Source organism: Lithobates pipiens, unplaced genomic scaffold (assembly GCF_037356315.1).
Source record: "Lithobates pipiens isolate NorthernLeopardFrog02 unplaced genomic scaffold, aLitPip1_a1.2 Scaffold_27, whole genome shotgun sequence".
NCBI classification, from domain to species: Eukaryota; Metazoa; Chordata; class Amphibia; order Anura; family Ranidae; genus Lithobates; species Lithobates pipiens.
In genome coordinates, this window is record NW_027507788.1 from 38006807 (window position 1) to 38034561 (window position 27755).

Below are 27755 nucleotides of genomic sequence, written 5' to 3' on the forward strand. Positions count from 1 at the left end.
TGATTCGGGGTCTCTTGGTGCTAGACACTCCAAATTTGGATATGTTGTAGTGCTAGTAATATTGTGTTTGCATACCAAATTTGGGGTTTCTAAATATGTGACCCCGAGATATGTGGCCCCAAAATCGGGTCGCAAAATGTCATTCTCTGCTCTATTAACTAATAACATTTTGCGACCCGATTTTGGGGCCACATATCTCGGGGTCACTTATAGCTAGAAACCCCAAATTTGGTATGCAAACACAATAGTACTAGCACTACAACATGGCCCTAAAGTCGGGTCACAAAATATTTTCGAATGTGGTTGAAATAATGTCGAATCATGTTGAAATCATTTCGAATCCGGTAGAAATATTTTCGAATTTCGTTGAAATATTTTCGAATGTGGCCGATTTTTCGAATTCGGTAGAAAACTAAACGAAATCCGAAAACGAATTTAAGGAAGTTAACGAATATAACTAAACGAAATTAATGAATTAACGAATTAAAACGAAACGAAACTAAACAAATTTTTTCCTTTTGCACATGTCTACTATGGGGCCAAGCTCAAGCCCTGAAAAACAACCCTACACAATAATTCCCTCCACCCCCTCCACCAAATGATTTGGAGCAGTACACAAAACAAGGTCTATAAAGACATGGATGAGCGAGTTTGGGGTGGAGGGACTTGACCGGCCTGCACAGAGTCCTGACCTCAACCCAATAGAAAACCTTTGGGATGAATTAGAGTGGAGACTGTGAGCCAGGCCTTCTCGTCCACATCAGTGCCTGATCTCACAAATGCACTTCTGGAAGAATGATCAAACATTCCCATAGACACACTCTTAAAAAGAGTTGAAGGCGTTATAGCTGCAAAGGGTGAGCTAACTCAATATTGAACCTTATCGACTAAGACTAGGGTGCTATTATGTATGTATATACATACACACACACATACATACACACACATATTACTGTGAAAATGTTTTAGACAGGTGTGCAAAATGATGTAAATGAACCGCTTGCCGTCCAGCCTCCGTCATTATTCTGCGGCAAGTCGGCACGATCCAGCGAACCGTTGTAGCTGTACGTTGACCCTTTAAGCGGGATAGCAGGCGCGCACATGCTGTACTGTGGGGGTGCCAATACGTGTGGCCGGGCGTCTTCGTGCCAAACCAGGGACGTGTGTGTAAACACACAAATCCCTGTTCTGTGAGGAGAGGGGAGGCAGATCATGAGTTCCTACAAGCTGGGAACCACAATCTCTCATCTCTTTTAGTCAGTCCCCTCACAGTTAACCCCATGATCACCCCCTAGTGTTAACCTCTTCCCTGCAGGTGACATTTACATAGTAATCAGTGCATTTTTATAGCACTGATCACTGTATAATTGTCAATGGTCCCAAAAATGTGTCAAAAGTGTCCGATCTGTCTGCCATAATGTCGTAGTCCCGATAAAAATCCCAGATCACCACCATTACTAGTAAAAAAAAAATTATCATAAAAATGCCATAACATCTTTCCCCTATTTTGTAGACGCTATAACTTTTGTGCAAACCAAAATATATAAGCTTATTGCGATTTTTATTACCAAAAATATGTAGAAGAATACATATCGGCCTAAACTGTGGAAAAAAAAAAACTTTTTTTTAAAAAATTGGGGATATTTATTATAGCAAAAATTACAAAATATTGTGTTTTTTCAAAATTGTCGCTCTTTTTTTGTTTTGTTGATAAAACCGCAGAGATGATCAAATACCACCAAAAGAAAGCTCTATTTGTGGGGGAAAAAAGGACGTCAATTTTGTTTTGGTACAGCATTGCACGACTGCGCAATTGTGAGTTAAAGCGATGCAGTGCTGTATCGCAAAAAATGGCCTGGTCATTGAGCATGTGGTTAATGCTTTCAGAAATAAAAGTGTTAGTAGTAAATATTTGGTGTGACCACCCTTTGCCCTTAAAAACAGTATCAGTTCTACCAAGTACACTTGCACACAGTTTTTGAAGGAACTTGGCAGGTAGGTTGTTCCAAAAATCTTGGAGTACTAACCACAGATCTTTTGTGGATGTAGGCTGCCTTAAATACTTCTGTCTCTTTATATAATCCTTGACAGACTCAATGATGTTGAGAGCAGGGCTCTGTGGGGGCCAAAAACATCACATCCAGGATTCCTTGTCCTTCTTTATGCTGAAGATACTGTAACTCTTAAAGGTATTGTCTGCATGTTTGGGGTCGTTGTCCTGATGCAGAATACATTTGGGGCCTCCCTGATGGTATGGTAAGGAAGTATCTACCTGTATTTCTCAGCATTGAGGACGCCATTGATCCTGACCAAATATCCAACTTCATTTGCAGAAATGTAGCCCCAAACTTGCAGGAAACTTCCTCCATACTTCACTGTTACCTGTAGACATTCATTATTGTAGCACTCTTCAGCCCTTTGGCAAACAAACTACCTCCTGCTACATCCAAATATTTCACATTTTGACCCATCAGTCCACATCACCTGCTGCCATTTTTCTGCACCCCAGTTCCTATGTTTTCATGCATAATTGAGTGGCTTAGCCTTGTATCCAAGAAAGATACATAAGCCTTATGGATTCTTCCATAAGGACCACTTCTGGCCAGACTTTGCCAGACAGTAGATGGGTGTACCTGGGTCCCGCTGGTTTCTTCCAGCTCTGTGCTGATGGCACTGCTGGAATCTTCAGATGTCGAAGGGAAGTAAGCATGATGTGTCTCATCTGCCGCATTAGGTTTCCTTGGCTGACCACTGCCTCTACAGTCTTCAGCGTTACGCATTTCTTTGTGCTTCTTCAAAAGAGCTTAAACAGCACATTTTGAAACCCCAGTCTTCTTTGAAATATTTGCCTGGGAGAGACCGTTCTGATGCAGCATACCTACTTTGTGTCTTGTTGCTGTGCTCAGTCTTGCCATGGTGTATGACCTGTGACATGAAACTGTCTTCCACACGGCTTTTTTTTCAGCAGAAACGCGGGGGAACGCAGTTCCGGCACCTCCAGCTCTGAAGGTATGTAATGGCAAGGGGTGCTGGGGTTTACTGGAGGGTCTATTGATGCTGGCTGCTGGGGTATCTATTGTTGCTGGAGGGGATCTATTTTTACAGGGGGAGAGTCTATTGTTGCTAGGGAGGTCAGTTGTCGCCGGTGGGGGATCTATTGTTGCTGTAGGGCTCTTATTCTACTGGGAGACCATGGTTTCTGTTACTGTTGAGGGAGAGGTCTATTATTGCTGGCTACAGGGGATCTATTTTACTTCCTATCATTAACAAATTACATACAAATTACTTAGCACCACAAATTGATACTTGGTTCTGTATCCATTACTGAGAGCTGGGTAGGAGGTGGAACCAAGGAATGGTGCTCAGAGGTGGGTAGATAGTGGAACCAAACAATGGTGCTCGGAGGTGGGTAGGAGGTGGAATCAAAGAATGGTGCTCGGAGGAGAGTAGGGAGTGGAACCAAGGAATGGTGCTTGGAGGAGAGTAGGGAGTGGAACTAAGGAATGGTGCTCTGAGGTAGGTAGGGAGTGGAAACAAGGAATGGTGCTCGGAGGTAGGTAGGGAGTGGAACCCAGGAATGGTGCTCGGAGGTGGGTAGGGAGTGGAACCAAGGAATGGTGCTCGGAGGTGGGTAGGGGGTGGAACCAAGGAATGGTGCTCGGAGGCGGACACAAGAGGTGACTCAGAAGGAGGGAGTTCCTGCACCTATTCTCTGAGAAAAAAAGCCCTGCTTCCACAACCTCACCTTAGTATCAGAGTTTGCTACTAAGTTCTTCGGGGAAAACAGATAAATACATAGTTTAATTACAGATACAGTATGGGAGCTGTTTTACCTGCCAAAGGATCTGTGTTTAAGTCCATCCAGTAATAAGCATTATACAGCTCTACCACACAGCACAGCTAGGATGGTGACATGACTTTTCTTTGTTACTGTCAAAGAACACAGCTGGCCGGGTCACCTATTTCCTCCAGATCAACCTGATGAGGTAATTTCTCAGCTTTGTCCTCCTGATTCTTCAAAGGCCCCTTTCACACGGAATTGACTCCGCCACTTATCCCAACTGAACTGGCGAATGGCTGGTCCGTGTCTGCTCTGCTTATGCAAAGCGAACACAGACACAGCCCACTCTCCTCTATAGGGATGTAAACAGACTACCTGTACGTTTATACCCGACTGCCATCCACTACTAGATGGATGGGAAACAGATCCCCATCTGTCTGTTTTTAGCGGAACGAATTGGATGTCGGGGGGGTGCAAATAGGCACGGACATGTCTGTTTACATCCTCTTATAGAGGATAATGACATTTAGCCCCCACTCCATTGGAGTGATTTGTCATGTGATTTAACAGATCAAATCCCATGACAAGTCCCAGCCTATTGCTGGCAATGGCACTGTTCATATTGGTGCACCAATTTGCAAACATAGTTTCTGCACTACTTTTGAAGCATGAAGCCGCACAGATTCTTTCAGTCTTTCAAGTCGCCCCCGAAGTCACACTGACATGTGGCTTTGAAATGGTCCTATTTCAGATGAAGTTGCACGATTTCAAAGCTGCATTAATGTGAACAAGGGCTTAATGACACTAAAATTATACATTTGAGGTTGGTATATTTTTCTAGGGACTTAAAGTTTACTTTATGCATAGGACACCAGAAACTGGCATATTGTTTCTTATAGATGTGCAATATACAAAGCATTTAGGTCTCATATACTATTGTCTTCATAAACCAGATTTTTCATACAGTTAGCTCAATATATTATACCTTGTAACCAGCTGTTACATTACTGGTAGCATTGAAAGGAAGATGTATAGTAGCTATTTTCTTTGTCTTTACAGGTCAATGCCTTACCTGTATCCAGCTAGAATATTCATTAATGTGGATTTTCCTGCACCAGACGGTCCCATAATTCCAATGAGCTCTCTGTTGCAGAACATGCCAGACAAGCATTTTAGCAGTGTCTTGTATCCTAGAAAGGGTCAAGAGTTGAACACATCAGTCAAGATACTATTATTTAGGCTAACATGGAATAAATATACCTTTTTTTTTTTTTTTTTTTAGCCAGCAAACGGACCACTCTCATTTTTACATCTGATGCACAATCTATTTACAGCCTGTTTGGGATAAAATGCTGTTTACAGGCTCTGTAGATTAAATTTACATACAAAAGTACACAGGACTAATCCATCCTAATGACACATGGGTATTTTATTAAGTGGCTCAGTCCCAGATCCCAGTCAGACAAATGGAGATGCAAAGCAAACGCCTTCTACCGTTTTGCCTCTAGCCAACCCATAGTGCTTTGAGATTCCTTTGTCACACAATAAATGTAATGCCGCGTACACACGAGCGGACTGTATGGCATACTTAGTTCGTCATACAATCCGATGGACAGTCCGTCGTACTTTCCACTGAACGGACTTGACCACACACGGATGCACAAACAGTCCGTCGAAAGCTTGCGCGATGACGTGTACAGCACGTACGACGGGACTAGAAATAGGAAGTCCAAGACACAGCAAAGCACCCTTCCGCCGTGTAAATCCTTTCTGGGCATGCGCCATTCTTAGTCCGTCGAACTAGCATACTGACGACCGTACTGTCCGCTGAAACCAAAGTACGACGGACAGAATTTCGAAAAAAAAACGAAATACTTAGTACGCCGGACTGCACGCTGAAAAAGTCCGCTGAAGCCCACAAACGAGCGGATTGTCCGCTGAAATGTGTTTCGACGGACTAAGTACGCCATACAGTCCGCTCGTGTGTATGCGGCATTAGTTTGTACGACAATTTTATATATATATATATATATATATATATATATATATATAGTGGGGAAAATAATGATTTGATACCCTGCAGATTTTGTTTGCCCACTTACAAAGAAATGAAGGGTCTATCATTTTTATCATAGGTGTATTTTAAATGATAGAGACAGAATGACAACCAAAAATCCAGAAAAAACCCATGATACAAATGTTATAGTCAGCGTTTTTCTTCCTCCAAACGCGGCGAGTCCCCCTCCTCAAGAAGACACGGGTACAGTCATGCTAATGAACATCTAAATGATTGAAAGCAGGATTGGAATAAAGTGTTGTAGTCAGATGAGACCAAAATTGAGATCTTTGGCATTAAAGAGGAGCTGCACCTAAAAAAAAAATATTAAAAGCCAGCAGCTACTAATATTGCAGCTGCTGATTTTTAATAATATCACACTTACCTGTCCCAGGTTCCAGCGATGTCGGCGGCAGATGACGAGCGATCGCTCGTCTCGCTGCAGCCACCGCCGCCATCCTCTGTCAGGGAATCGGGAAGTGAAGCATGAGGGCTTCACTGCCCGGTTCCCTACTGCGCATGCGCGAGTTGCGCTGCGCTTCTCTTATGGTCCCCCGCTGTGTCTCTGGGAACTGTGTGTTTCCCAGAACACAACGGGGGGGGGGGGGGGGGCGGAGCGATGCGGGGGTCTGCCGCGGTCTGGCCGGAAGTGGGTGCAGTTACCTGGATTATCCAGGTAACTGCACCCCCCTCCCCCCCGAAAGGTGCCGATTGTGGCACCGGAGGGGGGGAGGGATAATACTAGCGGAACTTCCCCTTTAGGGTGAAGAACCGCTTTAACTCAACTCATCGTGTTTGTAGGAAGAAATATGCTGACTATGACCCTAAGAACACCATCCCTACATTCAAGCACGGAGGTGGAAACATGATGCTTTGGGACTGTTTCTCTGCTAAAGGTACAGGGTGACTTTTCCACACTGAGGAGCCATTGGACAGGGCCATGTATTGTAAAATTTTGGATGGGAACCTTCTTCGCTCACCCAGAAGACTGAAGGTGGGTCGTGGATGGGTCTTCCAGCATGACAATGGTCCAAAACATACCACCAAGGCAACAAAGGAATGGCTCAAGAAGAAGCACATTAAAGCGGGAGTCCGCCGGGAGTTCCGCCGTTTTTTTTTTTTAAAAGCCAGCAGCTACAAATACTGCAGCTGCTGACTTTTAAAATAAGGACACTTACCCACCCAGCGAGCCCGCGATGTCGGCACCCGAAGCCGATCTCTCGATCGTCTCTCGGGTGCTGCCGCCGCCATTCTGGGTATGGGAATCAGGAAGTGGAGCCTTTCGGCTTCATTTCCCGGTTCCCTACTGCGCATTGCGCGAGTCGCGCTGCGCAATAAGGATGGTCCCGCTGCCTCTGGGATCCGTGTGTTTCCCAGCAGGCAGCGGGGGACTTTCGGAAAGGGGCGTAATCTACGCCACTTTCCGCAGATATCTATGCCGGAAGTGGGTGCAGATACCTGTACTGTACAGGTACTTGCACCCCCCTCCCCCCTGAAAGGTGCCAATTGTGGCGCCGGAGGGGGGAGGATTCCAATGAGCGGAAGGTCCACTTTAGGGTGGACCTCCGCTTTAAGGTCATGGAGAGGCCTAGCCAGTCTACAGACCTTAATCCTATAGAAAATGTATGGAGGGAGCTGAAATTTCGAGTTGCCAAGAGACAGCCAAGAAACCTTAACCTCCCTGGCGGTACGATTATTTCGGATTTTAGGTGCTAAAAGCGGTACAATTATTTTGCATGAAAATTTGGCGTTTTATATTGTAGTCCTGTAATTCTTAGCAATAACTCTCTTAAATCTGTCCAAACCAGAGTCTAGCAGACATCCCGGGTATGATAAAGTTGGAAAAATGAAATCATAAATTATAATATAATAAATAATTATAAATAATTGTACCAAATAATAATATAACAATAATAAAAATTATTCAATAATGTAATCAAATCAAAAACACAGAAATTTGCTCAGTTGCAGAATTGTCACTGTCATTATTTTTCAATATTTGATGACGGATCTCCCCACAAATCGCTATCACTCAATTCTGCAAGTGATTCCAATTTATTATGGCTGTTTTCTAGCTGGTCTAAAACCATTTTTCATGTAAAGGGACAGTTTTGGTTGCTATGGACAATCTCCAGTTTCCAGGCATAAAGAACAGTTTTTATAATATAAAACTGCATGCAGGACATTGGACAGACCACTAGGGACAAAGGGGATGTGAAATTATTACATACAGCAATGTAATCTGTAAGATTACATTATACTGTATGTATAGGGAGTGTTTCACTTTTTGAATTTGGCGCCGATCTCCGTCCCTGTGCGTCGCAACGCTCGCAGGGAACGGAGATCGGCTCCGTGATAGATCGAGCGAGACACGGCTCGCTCGTACAGCGGGGCGACATCGCTGGATCCAAGGGACAAGGTAAGTAAGCATCCTCCTGGATCCAGCGATGCGGTCCTGAGTCTGGCTCGGGGTTACCGCTTTTGGTATAAAAATTCCACCCAGAGCCAGACTCGGGAATACCGCCAGGGGGGTTAAAGAGGGATTTCACTGTAAAAAAAATATAAAAAAGCCAGCAGCTACAAATAATGCAGCTGCTGACTTTTAATAAATGGACACTCACCTGTCCCAGGATCCAGCGATGTCAGCAGCCGAGGCCGATTGATCGCTCAGCTCTCGGCTGCTGCCGCCACCATTCTAGATGAGGGAATCAGGAAGTGAAGCATTGCGGCTTCACTTCCCGGTTCCCTACTGTGCATGCGCGAGTCTCGCAGCGCAATAGAAATGGTCCGCGCTGTCTCTGGGACCCGTGTGTCCCAGCAGACAGAGCGCCGGGACAGGAAGAGGCATAGACTCCCATGGGAGTCTATGCCCGGAAGTGGGTGCAAATACCTGTCTTAGACAGGTATCTGCACCCTCCTCCCCCCTGAAAGACCACTTTGGGGTGGAACCCCGCTTTAAGGATTCAGAGAAGATTTGCAAAGAGGAGTGAGACACAATTCCTCCTGAGATGTGTGCAAATCTGGTCACCAACTACAAGAAACGTCTTACCTCTTATATAAAAAATATATAAGAAAATAGTTTTTTCCTCAGTTTAGGCCTATATGTATTCTTCTACATATTTTTTTTTTTCTAACAATCAGGAGTGCTTTATTGGAACATCATTGCAGTACAAATTCCATACAGTTAGTACGTATAATGAACAATGAACAGTTTACAGGTAACTCATGGTGAAGATAATAAAGTATCATCCATAAAAATATACAGACATAGTTGATATAAGATGGATTACCACTAACAGTGTTAGGCCCAACCCAAGGAAACGAAGGAGGGGAGACTAGAGGAAGGAGGGGGGGGGGGGAGATCCACACAGCACTTCCTTGAGATGACATATTTAACCTCAGTCAAGTAATCCAGGGCAACCACACCTTGTCAAATTTCCAAGGGCAACCCCTGCTTATGTATGTTAATTTGTACAGTGGTAATGCAGCATTAATTTTACCTTCCCATGCGGACAGAGAAGGGGGAGTTGGTGACAACCATCTCAACAAAACCTCCCTCTCGGCATAGAAGAGAAGTAGAGAGATTAATAGTACGCTGTGGCGCGGCCTCTGGGCATCCTCATGTACTCCCAATAGGGCAAGCTCCGGTGACCTGGGGACCGTCAGATCCAGAGGAGCATTCAATTGATCAAATATCCCCTCCCAGAAGATCGACAGTGTGGAGCACTCCCAAAACATACATAAAAATTTAACCAGGTGCGTCCGACATCGAGGGCAGTGGGGGTCCCTGTCTGAATACATCTCTGACAGTCTTACCGGAGTAAAGTACACTCTGTGGAGAAACTTCACTTGTATCAGTTTGTCACCCGCAGCAATTACTAATTTGGGACCCTGCTCCAGGCAGTCCTCCCAATCCTCTCTATCAAGTGTCGGGATATCCCTCTTCCACTCCTCCCACAAGCTAGCTATTCTGGGAAGGTCCCTGGGCAACAGGATACTGTATAGGACAGAGAGAGAGGCTTCTACAAATCGCTACAGGACAGGAGTTCCTCCACGGGTCCAGTTGGAGAAGTGGGGGTACCGGAAACTGTGTCCTAGCAGCATGATGCAGCTGGATGTATCGAAAGTACATCCAATCCGGGAGGCCATAGGTTCTGGTCAATTGGGCAAATGACAACAAAGTACCTGCAGGCATGATGTCTCTAAGTTTTTTTACCCCAAACCTCGCCCACACCTGAGGATCTGGGACTGTGCGGAAATGAGGCAGATTAGGGTTACCCCAAAGGGGCTGAACTGGTGACCAGCATTCAGTTTGCGTAGAGCCACCACCCACACTTTAAGTGTAGCCTTCGTTGGCGCAGGTAGTTCTGCATAGGCCCTTACCCCTCTATACACTAGATTTTGGAGTGCCTACAGAGAACCCACCCGAGCCACCTCCACACACACAGCGGCATTCAAGTGCCTCCCCTCAAACCACCAGTAAGCCGTAACTAACTTTGCGACCCAGAAGTATATTCGCAAGCCCCCCCAGATGTGTAGGGAGATGCAGCGTAAACTTCGCCACCCCGCACTGAACCATTCCATAGGAATGAAGTAATACAGCTGTTCACTTCACGAAAGAAGGTCGTTGGAACCCAGACCGGACTATTCCTGAAGACATAATTGAATTTAGGGAGTATCATCATCATCATCAAATACTGACACAACCCAATAAATTCAAAGGGAGTCCGGACCAAGATCGGAACACCTCCTTAGCAAAACGGTGTAGGGGAAGAATATTAAGGTTATAGTACTGGGCGGAGTCCCTGGACACTATGACCCCCAGGTATTTAAAAGTAGATACCCACTCCAAAGGTGTGGAATTAATCACATTAGGGTCCCTATTATCCAGGGAGAAGAGGATTCACTTTGACCAATTGATACGGATTCCGGATAGGGATCTAACCGTTCAAAAATCTCCAGGGCAGCCGCCAGCGAAGGCCCAGCGTCATTCAGATAAAGCAGTGCATCGTCTGCGTACAACAAGATCTTTTCCTCTTGTTTGCCTATTAATAACCCCCAAACTGCAGGAGACGCCCTCACTAATATCTCCAAGGGTTCCAATGCCAAGGTGAACAGATTAGGGGACAAGGGACACCCCTGGCAAATACCTCTGTTGAGTGGGAGCGAGTCGGAGATCCAATCATTTGTGCGTACCCTGGCCCTAGGCGCTCGATAAAGCAGCTGCAATCAGTGTAGAAAACCGGGGCCAAACCAAAATGTTGCAGCATTCCCCAAAGATACTCCCACTCCATAGAGTCAAACGCCTTTTCAGCGTCGATAGAGGCTATCACCCTGGAGCCCGTATTGTCATGAGTTATGGATAGATTGAGAAAAAGACGTTGTTATTTATATCCGTGCCCTTTCCCGGCATAAAGCCAGTCTGATCTACATGGATTAAGGTGGAGATAACTGATGTTAGTCGTGTGGCAAGAATTTTGGCTAAAATGTTTGCGTCCACGTTAATCAAGGAGATGGGTCTATATGAGGAACATTCCTGGGGGTCCTTACCGGGTTTGGGGCCCAGAGAATAGAGATGTATGTTTCGGAGCAAGAAGCTCCATGTGCTACGAGTAGAATTCTGTGGGTAGACCGTCCACTTACCCTGGAGAGTCCCAAATGCAGCCTGCACTTCCTCCAAAGTGATCTCCCCATCCAGCATAGCCCTGTGAGCCTCTGACAACACGGGAAAGGGAATCCTCCCCAGATATTCCTGCGGGTCCGAGGGGGCAAAACTAGTTCTGGAGGTATAGACCTCCCGATAAAATTCGTAAAACCTGAAGCTGACATCCTCAGGAGAAGACAATAATTCTCCATAGGCATCAAGAACCTTAGCTATGTGTGTGGATGCAGACTGTCCCCTGGCTAACCAAGCCAGTAGCCTCCCATTTTTATTGCCATACTCAAATATTCTCCGTTTAGAATGCAGCATGGACTTTTGTGTTTGTTCAATATTAAATAGAGAGAGCTCCCTTAGTGCCCTCTGCCAAGTCAGGTAATTAGAGTCATTTGGGACCGCAATATAGGCTGCCTCGCACCCCCCAGCCTCCTCCTCCCATGCCTTCAGCGATCAGCCTGCCTCCCTCTGAAGGTTGGAAATATGGGAAAAATAGGCCCCCCTTGTCCAGGCCTTAAAGGCATCCCATAGGGTTGATGTCATGGCTGAGTCTCCATTACCCGCCCAGTACTGGCATATAGCTTCAGTCATGGGCTCCTGCATCCTACCATCCGTCGCCCAGAATCTGGACAAGTGCCACCGTCTCAGGCCCGGAGGTCTAACTAGGGACACTGTAAGACTGAGGGGGGCATGATCAGAAATTCCCATTGGTAAATGTGTAACCTCTTTTGTCAAGCTAAGAGCACCAGAGGAAACTTATACCAGGTCTATTCGGGAAAGGGCTCTGTGTGAGGCTGAGTGACAAGTGTATTCTCGGCTGTGTGGATGGTAATGTCGCCATGCGTCAGCCAGTGCGAATGTATTGGCCCAGTTCTGCAAGCCTATCCAGCTCCTCTGCAGGTACCAGGTTAAAGTTCCCAAACAGAAAGACCTCCTGAGTATGGTAACCCATAACTATCTGCATAACATTATAAAGAATCTTCGTATCAGCCGGGGGGGGAGAGATATAGGCCCACCAATACTAGTTGTTTGGCACAAATTGTCATATGTACAATCACATACCTTCCACCTGGATCTGTTCGGACATCAAGGACCTGGGATGGGAGGGACCTGCGGATTAATATACTCACTCCTCTGGCATAATTTGAATAAGTGGAATGATAATGCATTCTGACCCATGCCCTCCAGAGACCGAGGGTTTTAATGCCTGTCAAATGAGTCTCTGGAAAAAGCAAATGTGAGGAGCGGACTTCTGCGAGCACCGACTTTGTGGCGGGCTCTGCACATGGAGTATGCGAACACGCCTGAGTTCATCCTTATTCAGGATATGTGCAGGTAAATTTAGGCAGGCTTATGCTATGCGCTGGGCCTGTCTGTTTTGATTCTGGGACTAGGAGTGTCTAGTGTAGTGGTGGGTGTGGTCACTTGTGATTCAGAGATGCCTTCCCTGCTTTCAGAAAGATGGTTCTGGAATAGGGGTTGGACCTGAAGTCTGAGTGGCAGGCAGCTCATGTGAGGAGTCCTGACCAATTATCTTTTGGTATTGGCAGGGGGCAGGCCTCCCATATAAGCTGGGGTCACATGCTGCCAGGGGGGAGTCTGAAGTGCCAGAAAAGACAGCATGAAGTATTGAGGTGCTGTTCCGGGCATCCCCACGCGGAGAGATGCGCCAAGTGCGGAGAAGGGATAGAGGAACCACTAGGAGGGAGCTCTAGATAAAGATCTTCATCCTTGGAAAAAAGTGGCAAGCTGCCTGGATCGGGGAACACAGGACTTGAATGCTGGACAAGATCAATACAGAAGAAGTAGCAGTAAAGCGGAGGAGAGTAGAGCAATGTTCTGTGACCACAGACACAGAACGGCCAAGTAACAAAAGGTCAGTGTGAACAGAACCATTGAAGCTATCAAGAGTAGTGCAGAATGCTGTGGGGAACACAGCATTGATAGTAAAGGAGTAGTCTGCCTATTACCATGTGTCAGGCCATCGGGGTGAGATACCGTGTTATCTCTGGTCTGGTTAGCACATTGGTAATATCTTTCAAAGACTGTGTGGCTGTCTAACTCATTGAATTGATCCATCGGGGAGAGGTTGTGTTGTTGGGATTGTTGTCTATGTGTGTGTATATATATATATATATATATATATATATATATATATATATATATATATAAAACAGATATAAACCTGTTCAAAAACTAGAAAAAATGTAAGCAGTATGAGAAGCCTAATAAATATGAACATATGACACTATATTAACTAACATTTTCTGACCTCCAACTGAATGAGAATCTCTCACTTTGCTCTTCCGCTAAAGAGGACAAGTTCTCTTGAGAAGGCATTCCCCTGATACTAATGCCTAATCTGTAATCCATTATTGACCTATGGGAGTCTAATTCCTGTGTAAGCTTTATACTAATTGGTGTTGATGTTGAAACAAAGAGATAGAAAAATTTACTTTTTTAATTTTGAAGGAAGAATGAAATTACAGAAAGTTTTAAAAATAGAAAATGCACTTTTCAAAGAGAAAAGAGGAAAAGCCTGTTTTTAACTAAAAAGACAGTATATAAAGGACAGTAAAATATATGTTGTTTTATACAGAAAATCTTGTTGTAATAACTCCCCTTAAATCAGAAGGTGCCTAAAGCAACTATTTGTGGCTGCTCACACAACCAGAGATTACCTGTGGTGATCACTGCTGGATTCACACAATAGTAATGAGAGCCACTGAGAACAAAATAAGAGTAGCTAATGCTGACTGATTAGTAAATTAAGCCTGTTCCTGTATCTTGCATTGACAATAGAAGCCCAATGAAATCTAATACAGAAGCTGATGGGTTCTTACAGGCAATTCCAATGACTGGCGTATGGATAAATCTTTAGAGGCTGGACGTGCCTAAACTCTTCTCTTTTTTTAATTAAGGTCATTTTTATTCATATAAAAAGATAAAAAAACAGTATACATTTACTCTTTACACCCACGCCACCAACATTTGACATACACCCCCCTAAATTTACATAGTACACTTCAGTTCACCCTTTACCTTAATATCAAAATTGATATAATATATCCATTTATCACATTTCAAACAGCAAGAAAGAAAGGAAAAAAAAAAAGAAGGAAAACACAAAAGCCGAATCTTGCATCCGTAGGAGAGGGAACGCCTTTACCCTTAATTCTATGACATTTCTCCTCTCATCCAACTTTCCCATATTTTCTTAAACATTTTAGCATGCCCCCTTTTATTATAGATGAGTCTTTCCATTCTTTTTGTTTCTTTAACCTCTCCCTCCCATTCTACCTGGGTTGGTGGGCTCGCCACCAGCCATCTTCTTGCTATCAATTTCCGTGCAAGAAAAAGACATCTAATTATGGCTATTTGCTTCCCGCCTATACTCCTATTTTTCTCCATACAGCTCAATAAACATATTTTGGGGGCCAAACCAAGAGATACTTATTTATTTTATCCACAACTTCACTCCACTATCTATTCAGTTTGGGGCACCTCCACATCATGTGAATTAGGTCTCCCTTTGGGTCCCTGCATCTTAGACATCTAGCATCTAATGCCACGTACACACAGACTAGGTCCGAAGGGATTCGTTTGTTGGACAATCCAATCGTGGGCTAGTCCGAACGTTTTTCAAAAAAAAAAATCAGATGGACCTAGAAATAGAACATGTTTCAAATCTATCCGACAGACTCAATTCCGACGGACTAAAATCAGGAAAACCGTTCGTCTGTGTGCTGGTCCGACAGACCAACTATGACGCAGGGGAAGCAATTGGCTACTGGCTATTGAACTTCCTTGTTTAGTCCCGTTTATGTCATCACGTTCAAAACAAACAGACTTCCGAGCGGACTTAGTCCGTTTGTGTGTGGCCAAGTCCGTTCCTTCGGAAAGTCAGTCGAAACTCAGCCAAAAGTCCGTCGGGAAGACCGTCGGACCTAGTCTGCCGGAAAGTCTGGTCGTGTGTATGCGGCATAACCCTTCTCTTGACGGGAACAATGAATTATGGATCATGAATTTGGTACAAATAAAGATAAGATAATTATCCACCCAGGATACTGTTGTCACCCAGTTTGTCAAAACATTGATGTCTTAAGATAAAAAGGCCTCAAAAACTTTGATGACTAATTACACTTTTCACATCGCAATGGGGGAAGATCATAGCTGAGAGGCCAGCAGGGTGCTGTACATAGCTTCCTGAAAACATCACAACAATCTGCCTTAGTACTTCTCTCGTGAGCCCCAATGCAAGCAGTGGGCTGGCTCTTGGTAGGTGTTATACAAATATCAATATGCTTGCTACTAGAGGACCTGTCACCTATGCCAGGTACCATACTTATTGACCGGTTGCTATACATTCCCACCAGATCATGGTTACCCATGGCAACTACTCTCTTCCTCCGACTCTTTATAGGGGTTTTCCTCCCTTACCCTGTGCATGCTTTACAGGCCCTGTTCTTCTTATACATCATGTACCACCATGCACCCCACTGGTAGTGTCCATAACTGGTGAATCCCTTGGAATGACAGATGAAGGCTACATTCATACAGGTGACATGGACCTTCTGGCTCCCATGCGGTTGTCTCCAAGAGCTGACCCTTGAGCCCAACCTTCCCCCTATTTACAGTATATGTAGACTGGATAGAAACGTAGGACCCATAAAGCTTTGTAAACTGGTGATCCAGAGCTTAAAACTGCCAGGAGTCTAAACAAATCTCTAATCTATATTTTGGTTTTAAATCTTATTCATCTTAGTGAATTGAGAATGGTCTCTGTTATTCTAATGGCTGTTATGATAAACTCAGATAATCACTCTTTAAAAATACTCTAAGGTTCAGGCTAGTCATAACTGTGCTTTTCAAAAAGGTCTATTAAGAAACTGAGGAGGTGATAAAATACCACATGAGGAAATACAAAAAACTGTTTTACTGCTATATTCATCTTCAATCCAGAGCCTTCGCATGCAAAACATCCTCTCTGGATGGAGTGCTTCTTCCAGGTTGAATGACAGAAATGACAGAAATTCAAGCTACTGCCTGTGAGCCCAGAACTGTAAAGGACCCACCCCCTGGGGGTATGTCTCCATATCAGCCTGGCCTCACAGTAAGTGCAAATCTTTACGTGAGCCAAGTTTTATACTGCGGTAGCAGCAGATGAAGAACCTGCACCATCAATGGACTGACTAGAAGTCTACTGGATTTAAGGTATGTATTTTTTTATAGGTGTCTTTTATCAGTCCTGTCACTCACCTCTTCTTCTCCAGCATGGTCCCTCTCTCACGGAATAAGATAACTCTTTAAACTCAATGTCTACCGATGACCTTTTTGGAAGATGGCAGAAGCGCCGTGCATCAGTGATGTGATTTTCCACCTTCTTCAGGTGGGTGGCAAGAAGAGATGAATCCTGAACAAGTTGGCACTGGTCATCCTCAACTGTACTTGTGTCCTGAAGTGCTGAAGGCACCTTCTCTGCCATATGTGAGTGGGATGACTTTCAAGCAGGTCCACAATGTCAAAGATCTAGAATAAAAATAAATATTAACATCAGTTTATGAAATACGTTGGAATTTGCCCATCATTTTTATGTTTCCTATCTGTATGGCAGCAACATACTATGCGCTGTGTTCCTGCAGCAGGTCGCAACTTCCCGTCCCACTATCGGAACAAAATTGAGTTGGGCTGAGTGCTGCTCACTCATTCAGAGGAAGCCTTGTATTCTATGAATATATACAAGGCTTCTTCTAATTGGCCAAGGCAGAGATCATGACACCATCTGCCCTCCTCTCTGCCTCAGCCAATCAGAGGAAGCTTTGTATTCATTAATAGAATACAAAGCTTCCTGCGAATTGCTAAGCAGCGCTCAGCCATACTTGATTTTGTTCCAGAAGTTGGACGGGAAGTTCTCATCTCACTGCTGGAAGACACAGAACTGTGCACTGTATGTAGCTGAGACTACATACTGTTTATACAGCGCTCACAGCTGCTACAACTTGGCCCAAACAAACTCAAGTGAAACAGGGAGATCAGCTTTAAGGGGGAATGGACACATTTTGGAAGTATAAATAGTCTATAGTTTATATATATATCTTTATAAATATTTAGTCTAAAGATACTAACAGTAACAGAAATATCAGCCTGGATGTCACATCACTTCCTCAAACTCAACTTATCCAAAACCGAGCTCACGATATTTCCTCCCGCACATGCCACTTCCCCTGACTTCTCTGTCAATATCAACGGCCCAGCTATCAACTTTCGGCCCCACATCCAATCGCTATCCAAAATTTTCCGCCTCAACCTCCGCAACATCTACAAGATACGCCTCTTCCTAATCAATGTCACCACAAAGCTTCTAATCCACTTCCTTGTCATCTCTCGCCTCGACTACTGCAACTTCCTCCTCACTGGCTTACCTCTAAATAGACCATCCTCACTTCAGTCCATCATGAACGCTGCTGCCAGGCTCATCCATCTTGTAAACCGCTCAGCGTCTGCTATACCCCTCTATCAATCCCTCCATTGGCTGCCACTCAACCAACAAATTGAATTCAAGATACTAACATTAACTTACAAAGCCATCCACAACCTGGCCCCCAACTACATCACTAACCTAGTCTCAAAATACCAACCTAATTGTTCTCTTCGCTCCTCCCAAGACTACCTGCTCTCTAACTCCCTTGTCACCTCATCCCATGCTCGCCCCCAGGGCTTCTCCAGAGCCTCTCCCATCCTCTGGAATGCTCTACCCCAATCTGTCCCAATTTCTCCTACTTTGTCCACTTTCAGACGATCCCTAAAAACTCATCTCTTCAGAGAAGCCTATCTGGCCCCCACCTAACAACTGTACACTTATTTTTTCCATCAGCACATCCCCCACAGTTATTTCCTCTTGTATCTCTTGACCTACCTTCTTAGATTGTAAGCTCTAACGAGCAAGGCCCTCTGATTCCTACTGTATTAAAGTGTATTGTATTGTACTGTTTACCCTCAAGTTGTAAAGGGCTGCATAAAGTGTCAGCTCTATATAAATTCTGTATAATAATAATAATAATAATAAAGATAAACTCTAGGAATATAAAAAATATATATATTTAATGCATCTATGTATTCATAAAAAAATTTATTTTTACAAGCAACAATGGTAAGTACCTGAATCGGTCTTGATATTAGCCTTTTGTAATTCTCTGTACTCAGTGGCATATCCTCCATCTGTGCAATGTGTGCAATGCACACAGGCCCCAAGGGGGTGGGACCCACTGTGCCCCCACACATTGCAGGAGTATGGGGAAATGCCATTAGCACCCCCTCCTGTCCTGCTGATAATATTTTACCAGAAATCAAGAAAGTGGAATTCTCCAACAGCGTCACAGACAGCACACAGGCCACAACTTTGTGCGACCGTGTGTATGCAAGACAAGTTTGGACCAAAATCCGTCTGAAAAAATCAGACGGATTTTGTAGTCGGAATGTCCAACCGTGTGTACAGGGCATTAGGCTCTTGACGCTGAGACAAGATCGCTCCTGTGGCTATCTCTGAGGCGTCCACTTCCAGCACAAAAGGTAGGGTTGGATCGGAGTGCTGCAGTACTGTGGCAGAGATGAACAAATGCCTCAGCTTATCAAAAGCTACTTGGGCTTCTTGGGGCCACTGGAACGGGGCCTGTTGGCTGGTCAACTGAATATTGGGTGCAATGATTACGGAAACCCCCTTATGAACCTCCGATAAAAGTTGGCGAAGCCTATGAATCACTGGACACCTTTCTTGTCTGAAGGGGCTGGCAATTCTAGAATTGCCTTCATGTTTTGTGGATCCATTGCAATTCCTTCAGTGAAGGTTAACAAGTCTTAGGAACTGAACAACTGATTTTTCAAAGTCGCATGTTTCTGCTTTTACATAAAGCCCATGTATTCTGAGAGTTGCGAATACCTTCTTTACATGGGTTTGATGAAGCTCTAATGTGGCAGAAAAGATGAGGATGTCATCATGATAAACTATTACAAAATGATCAAAAAATTCACGGAAAATTGAATTTACAAAAAAAAAGGTATTCAAAATGGCCAAAGCTTGATCCGAAAGCCGTCTTCCACTCATCTCCTTCCCGGATCTGAATGAGATTGTAGGCCCCCGTAGATCCAGTTTAGTAAAGATATGGGCAGTATGGAACCTTTGAAACAATTCAGGGATGAGGGGAAGTGGGTAACGATTTTTAATAGTGATCTTGTTGAGATCTCTATAGTCCACACAAGGTCTTAGGGTGCCATCCTTTTTCTCTACAAAGAATATGCCTGCTCCAGCTGGGGATGAAGAAGGGCGGATGAACCCCTTTTCAAGGTTCTCGTTAATATAAGTCCAGAAGGCTTCCAATTCAATTTCTGTTAGGGGGAAAATCTGCCCATAAGGGATTTCAGTTCCTGGTAATAATTTGATGGGATAATCGTAAGGCCAATGAGGTGGGAGTTTGTCAGCTTGTTTCTTTGTCAAAAATGTCCATGAATTCTTGGTACACTGGAGGAACATGCTGGTGTAAATCAGATGTGGTTTGAGTAGTCAAGCAGTTGGTCAGTCTAGTGCAGTGATGGCGAACCTTGGCACTGCAGATGTTTTGGAACTACATTTCCCATGATGCTCCACTACACTGCAGAGTGCATGAGCATCATGGGAAATGTAGTTCCAAAACATCTGGGGTGCCAAGGTTCGCCATCACTGGTCTAGTGTCACTGGGAGCAATACAATGCTTTAAGCAGTAGGCTGAAGGAAAAGATACTTCTTTCTTGAACCAGTTTATTTGTGGATTATGGGCTTGAAGCCACGGGAGTCCTAGAATAATAGGGAACATGGGTAAGCAGATGATGTCAAAACAGAGGTATTCTTGGTGGCCTGAGTCCATAATAGTAAGGATGGGCCTGGTTTCTTGGGTAACAGGTCCAGAGCAGGGTAAAGAACCGTCAGCCAGATCTATTTTAAGGCCTTTTTGCCATAAAGCGGAATACAAACTCTCTTTGACAGGGTAGAGTCCAGGAAGCAGCTGCAAGCCCCAGAGTCAATTATGACCTGGAACTGGATTTCCCCTTCCGCCACCTGCAGGGAGACAGACAGGATAAGATGAGAAGTGGAAGGACCAGCAACATGAAAGTTCACTGCACGTGGTTGACGTGACTTACTGGGTTTAATAGGACAACTCTGTACGAAGTGGCCAGCTCCTCCACGTTCTATACAAAGGTTCTCCTGACGGAGGCGTTGTTTTTCTTCGGAAGTCAATGAGGATCGGACCAGACCAAGTTGCATAGAACCGGCAGCAGAGGAAGGACCAAGTGGAATGGAGTAAACTGGAGAAATCTTGGGTAACATCCAGGTAGATTGAGGGGTCTTAAAGCGTTCAGATTGCTGCTCCCGCAGGTCGCTTGTCAAGTTTAATGGCAAGTTGGATAAGCCCCTTCAAGGTAGCAGGAGTCTCAACTTGAGCTAGTTCATCTTTAAGTGTCTCTGAGAGCCCCTGGCGATATTGATATTTAAGGGCTGCCTCGTTCCGCCCGGTGTCAGCAGACCATATTTGAAAGCCCACAGTGTAGTCCTCAACTGGGCATTTTCCCTGGGACAGAGTATGCAGAATGGTCTCAGCAGTAGCCGTGCGTTGTGGGTCATCATGGAGTTGTGCCATTGATTCAAAGAAAGTATCCATGGAATTTAGTACAGGGTCCTTTTGCTTGAGTACTTTGTGAGCACAAGCTTGGGGTTCTCTGGACAACAAGGAAATGATGAATCCCACCTTTATAGTCTCTGTAGAAAAATGTTCTGGGTTGGAGGGCTAGGTACAGCTGGCAGCCATTTTTAAAGGCTCTGAACTTCTTTCGATCACCTTGGAATCGTTCAGGCATGGGAACTCTCGGTTCAGGCATCATTACTGTGGAATTAGCGTTGACCCATTCCTGTGATGAACAGTTTGAGGTCCCACTGGCATATGGTGGGCCGGGGTCTGCGGGAACAGGGGATATAGTCAAGTGCTGCAAATGTCCTTCTAATTGGAAGTAGCTCTCTTGAATCCGCTGTACTGCCTGAGAGAGGGCTGTGACCTGCTGGCATAAGGCTTCGAGTGGGGAACCAACTCTGTCGGCCTCTTTGTACTGTCACGTACCTTATCCGAGGCCAAGATGCAGAGAGAGGCTCCCCTTGCGGCTGAGAGCAGTATACCCCTGGAGGTGGAACGAAGGTATAATGCTCAAAGAAGCACAGGTTTCCAGCAGGGTGAAAAAGAATGGAACAGGTGATTACTGAAAGCCACTTGAGACTGGTGCAGGAGTAAGTCTTTAGAGAACCGTGCTGAGCGCAGTGGGCATGAGAATCGAAGAAGCTTGGTAATAGCCTAGCAGAAGATCTAGCATGGTGGATCAGGCTGCAGCTGCTGCAAGTGGGATCCAAATGGCAAGCCAGGGTTAAGTATGGTACATGAGATATAGCAAAGTCCTTCAGGCAGGCCAGGGTTATACACAGGTGATCAAGCAGGTTTAAAGCAGAAGCAAAGTCCTTAAGACAAGCCAAGTTAATTCAAAAGTGATCAGGCAGGTGAAGCAGAAGCAAGATCCTTAAGACAAGCCTGGGTCACAGGGTAATCCGGGTCACAACAGGAACAACAGGAAGCAGATCAGGGTACAGGAACAGCTGAAGACAATCCAGCAACTTGGGTCAGACAGAGACAGCCTTATATATGCCAGAAGGGGGAACCATCAGTCACATGATGCGCCTATGGCGCCCATTTCTTCTACTAGCAAGATTGCCAGTACTTCCACAGCCTATTCCCTGACACATAGTCTGCCAGACAGCAGAGCTCACCAGGTGACGTGATATGCTCTCTAATTCTCACTGAAAGTTGTCTATAGCAGGGATCTGCAATTAGCGGACCTCCAGCTGTTGCAAAACTACAAGTCCCATCATGCCTCTGCCTTTGGGTGTCATGCTTGTGGCTGTCAGAGTCTTGCTATGCCTCATGGGATTTGTAGTTCTGCAACAGCTGGAGGTCCGCTAATTGCATATCCCTGGTCTATAGGTATGACCTATATTATATTGTTTTCCACAGGGGCATTTGAGCATATACCCTACTCCCCCTGTGGAACAGGTTATGAAATCCTTCAAATTACACTTTATACCCGTGATTGTAGCTAAAAAATTATTTTTCTTCTTACTGTCTACTTTTGATATTTTATAGTACAAGGTTTGCATTTCCCACATACATAAAAACCTTATAACAGTGGGAAAATGTGTTACTCTTTTGTATTGGAGGATCAAGCTCTCCAGGGGCCAAAAAGTTCCTAAGAGTAGGTGATTTTTGGTATACAAAACGTGTATGAGGTGGTAATATTGGACCCAATACTTTGTTTTTTAGCAATATTCCTTAATATTTTTTGATAATTCATTCCCTTTGTTTGTGTTGTATGGTATAATACAGCACTATATGTAAATCATAATTATCTGGATCTTCTTCAGATTCACTCGGTTTGTCATCTGTATATCCCTTTTTGTTTCTACTGAATCAGGAATGGAGACATATTCACATACGTTTCACATAAAGTCCCACTATGCCCCCCCCCCTTTTTTTTTATATGTCCTCTATTTAAGGCACATCTATACATATCTTTAACTTTCCTGATTTCCTGCTTAATCACTGATTTCTTATACTCTTTCTGTAGAAATCTTTTACACAAAACTTCAGATTGCTGAACAAAATCTTTAACCTTAGTTAAATGGATGCATTGACCTCTGGGGACATAAAATGACCATGATTTACGATGACAACTATTAAGGGAAATGTAGCTGTTACGGTCCGTAGATTTAAAATGATTTCTGGTTATAAGCTTTCAATTTTTTACTGACATTTCCAAATCCAAGAAAACAAAACTACTTTTACTTGTATTCCAAGACACCACCTATTTCTTTATTTCCGTTAAGTAGTGCAGCTTTGTCACCTCCCTGCCCCTAATCTATGACTGTACAATGAAGAAGCAGTAACAGACTAATAAGGTCACCTCTCTGCTCTGTCCTCCTATCAACATGTTCTTTCTCAGCATGTACATGCAGAGCATCTGATCAGTGCAGTCCCTCCAAGTGCTACTGTACTTTGTGCATAACAAAAAAATATGCTCCTGAATGTACACTATAAATATAAGAAAAAAAACGGAATCAAGTTATTGGAGAACAAATACATCTTAGATTTATAGTGCACATATAAAATACTATTTATCTTTTGTCAGGGGTGGGCTCAGCCCTTCCTTCTCTGAGCTGGCTGCTCAGCTGGAGGCTAATTGGCAGCTGCTATCTCTCCACAACTACTCACCTGTTGATGATATTCTGCTTGTCAGTCCTGCCTACTTAAGCCGCCCAGCCCAGAAGATCTCTGCCTTTGCCTTCGTCAACATCACAGAGGCGATCTCCTGCGTTCCTGTTTAAAGTCTTGCTTGGCTGACATCCCTTCTGGCTCCAGATCCTGCTTGCTGTTCCACTACACTGATCCCTGACCTTCTGGCTTGGCTGACTATCCATTCTGGTTACTGAATTTTGGCTATGTTTTGACTACGTTTGTTCTATTTACTTTTATTATTATACAAGTATGATTTAACTGTATGCTTGTCTCAGTCTGATTTCATGGTTTCTGACACCTTTACATTGTAAAGTGCTGCACAAACTGTTGGCGCTATATAAATCTTGTATCATTATAATAATAATGAAGATAAGCTAACCTGTCAATAGGCAATGCATTAAACACTTACCACTCCCTTAACGCTCAACTCTGGGCAAAAAAAAAGGTTTCCACATGCAGTGGGGCCCTGCCCAGGTTAACTGCTCCTTTTTACATAGGGAAAGGAAAAGGGAGACATACCTACCTAAACCTCCGATGCTCCCAGGACAAGACGGACCCCTGCGCTCCAGCAGTTTTTGAATTGTAGACATCATCAAGCCCAGAGCATGCTCCATAGACCAGGAACATTCCACTACTGGACCATCAGGGAACACCATTCCGGTAGGATGAAGGATCGGGTGAGTATAAGCTTTCTCCTCACCCCTAGACAAAACAAGCAGCTGACCTGTGCAATGTGGGCACAGCTCCACTGCAACGAAAAAAACATTTTTTTTTGCCTGAAGTTGTAGCCAAACTACAGGCAAAAAATGTTAACGTTTAGCTGCAGTGTTAGAGCATTGGTCAGATTTGTATTACTATCTCTCTCTGGGGGAATTTTCTTACTTCCTGTTAGGATAGGGAAAAATTATAAAAAATCTCTCCAATGGGAACACATTGCTGTATGTGCCTTTGGTGTCATAGCAACAATAGCAGCCCAATTTACCTACTATATATGGGTATCACAGAGACGGTACAAAAGGGAAAATGTTTCCAGTGGGGACCCACACAGAAATAAAAGCCTTTCAGTGAGTAATACTGATCCTCCTGTTCTCTGCAGCAGCTGACAGACGGTGGGATGGAGAGAAGTAGTAGCTGAGGGGGGGGGGGGTACACAGTGAGTTTGGAGCTGCAGGAAGGGGGGTGGGGGATTCAAATTGTGGAGGGGAGATGATCTGTGCACAGCAGTGTGCATTGTGCCATAGACACCAATGCGCCTGATTACAGATCAGTAAAAAACATGGCATTTTTTTACTGCTGTGTGCAACTGGCCTTACTGACAGGGAAAGTGATAATGGTAGAGTATATTGGTGATAACAGGTTCTCTTTATGAAGACACCAGAGGTCTAAACAAACAACTGATGCCAATTATGTTTCAAGCAGTAAGAATCAGCACAGAAAAGATCAGTGAACTGGGTCCCTTTGGTTTAAAGTGGTAGTAAACTCTATTTATTTGTTGACGTGTACCGTTTATAACATATTTGGTGTCTCTGCAGCCGGTGACGTCACTGGAGCATGCGCTCTGAAGGAACGGCATATTGTGCCGTACCTTCAGAGCTGTGTGCCGTGGCCTAAACTTAGTGACTTAATCGCAGCTCCAGTCAAGCGGCCACAGCGTGCAAACCCGGAAGGAAGACTGGGTAAAAATGGAATCCTCTGCAGCGGTGTCAGCGTGCTCCTGGAGGGCTTGGTTTCAAGGTGAGTCTTTCATAATGTGTGGCACATACTAGCACATTATGATATTACTTTGCAGAAATTATTATTATTTTTTATTTTTTTAAAGAACAGTTTATTACCGCTTTAAGTCAGGGGTCTCCAAACTTTGCAAACAAAGGGCCAGTTTACTGTCCTTCAGACTTTAGGGGAGCCAGGGCCAGTGGGAGTAAAAGATGTCTTTGCATCCAGTAGGAGTAAACAATTCCCTATGTTTGGTGTCAGTGGGAGGACTAGTGCCCCATCATTGGTGTCAGCGGGAAGAATAGTGCCTCATTGTCGGTGTCATTAGAGGAATAGTGCCCCATTGTTGGTATCAACGGAAGGAATTGTGCACCTTCGTTGGTGTCAGTGGAAGGAATTTGCTCTATTGTTGGTGACGGTGGGAGGAATTGTGTCCTTTAGATGGTGTCAGTGGGAGGAATAGTGCCCCATCGTTGGTGTCGATGGAAGGAATGTTGCCCTATTGTTGGTGCCAATGGAAGTTATCTGCTCCAATGTTGGTGTCAGTGGGAGGAATAGTGCCCAATTATTGGTGTTAATTGAAGGAATCGTGCCCCAATTGTCGGTGTCAGTGGATTGAATAGTGCCCTAAGGGCCGGATAAAGGCAAGCAAAGGGCCCCCAGGCTGCAGTTTGGAGACCGCTGGTTTAAGTAATCAGGACACTAAGTAGATCAAACATTGTCAACTTATTAGATATAATGGAGCTTCAACTACGACCCCTGACAACACCAAAGGGGTGCTCCTAATGTTCAGTATGTAATGAGAATGCAGATGTACTGGCAGAAGTGATGGTCAGAGACTGTGGACATGCTACAAGTTTGATTTGGAGACATGTTGCAGAAGATACTGAAAGACTTTGGACATGTAAGGTCTTGTGCACACTAGACATTTCGCCAACTTTCCTGGACTCCGTTCCTCCTGGCAGAATAAACACTTGATGCTTGTAAACACGTGTAGCGCATTTAGGCACGTTTAGGCACACCAAGGGCTTGGGCATAAATTAATTTAATTGGAAAAAATAATGATTTACTCTGGCCATTGAAATGAATTAGCGTTCAATCTCTAAATGTGCCTAGCATTAACACACGCTTAGATGCGCTTAGGTGTGTCCAGCATTTTTCTGCCAAAATGTTGCTGCTCCTGGATGTACCCGCTGTGGGGGTATTTGTCCTGCCTCTAAATGCCTACTATATAAACCTGGATACACCCTTAATAGACCGTCCCCTTAGTGTATCATCACAGCGCTCAATACCCTCCCCCCCCAGCTGCTACTTAAAAAAATATAAATATATAGATCAGAAGGTGAATATACGAACAAACAGTGATCCAAAAAATATATATACACACCAATCACCTTGTAGCGCTTAATTACCCCTAAAATAGTAGTGCACATTCATTGCAAAACTTGGTAATCCTCAAAAACCATATATAATGAGAACCTTCACATGTGCATAAAAATTCAATAGTAGTGCAATATACTGTGATCCAATGCAAATGTAGAAAATAGTTTGAACACAGTCCCAAACTAGAAAATATAAATAAATAAAGTCCGAAATCAGTCCAACAAGGAAGAAAACTGCTTATCATGTGAAAAGTATAGTGTCCATATATCCGAAAGCCTTCACCACACCCTTGGTGTTCGTGCCCCCCCCTTCTTTGGAACACTCACCAGCTATACTGCTCAGCACTCTCGTGTCGAGCCAAGAAAGCGTATTTAAGATCTTTAGGTATGATGTTAGTCAATATCCAGCAATCACTTGCACTGTAGTTCCCATCAGATATTAGGGGAGAGGAGAACTGATGTCTCAGTAGTGCTTTAAATAGGTGAAGAATGCTACCAGTCCAAGCCCGATTGACCTATTGAGGTGGGTCAATCAGGCTTGGACTGGTAGCATTCTTCACCTATTTAAAGCACTACTGAGACATCAGTTCTCCTCTCCCCTTCTTAACATCATACTCACAAAAGAAACAGAACAGAAAAGGCCAGAAAAGGAAGGTTCTATCAAGCCATTAACAACGCAGAACACCCTCTATCTTGCTGCAGCACTCCAGAGCCTCTTAATACAGAAGGACTCCTTTCTTGTGCAGACAGCCATAGACTGCTTGGAAACTCTCATAGAATTTTTGTATGATAAAGCAGTTGATCTAGG

The 27755-nt window shown here is 44.2% G+C and overlaps 1 protein-coding gene and 1 long non-coding RNA gene across 3 annotated transcripts in view; one reads left to right on the forward strand and one right to left on the reverse strand.

Moving 5' to 3' along the window:
* The window catches only part of ABCG4 (ATP binding cassette subfamily G member 4), a 104091-nt gene that overhangs the window by 70302 nt on the left and 6034 nt on the right, over window positions 1-27755 (reverse strand). For both annotated transcript variants that reach the window (XM_077456820.1, XM_077456819.1), the window contains exons 2-3: window positions 16753-17022; window positions 4854-4971 (exon numbers count right to left, since the gene is read on the reverse strand). In XM_077456820.1, coding sequence (XP_077312946.1) covers window positions 4854-4971; window positions 16753-16978 — 344 coding nt within the window. In that variant the 5' untranslated portion in view covers window positions 16979-17022. The remainder of the gene's footprint in view (window positions 1-4853; window positions 4972-16752; window positions 17023-27755) is intronic.
* LOC143933790 (uncharacterized) overlaps window positions 1-27755 on the forward strand; it is a 283408-nt gene that overhangs the window by 55176 nt on the left and 200477 nt on the right. The window lies entirely within an intron of this gene.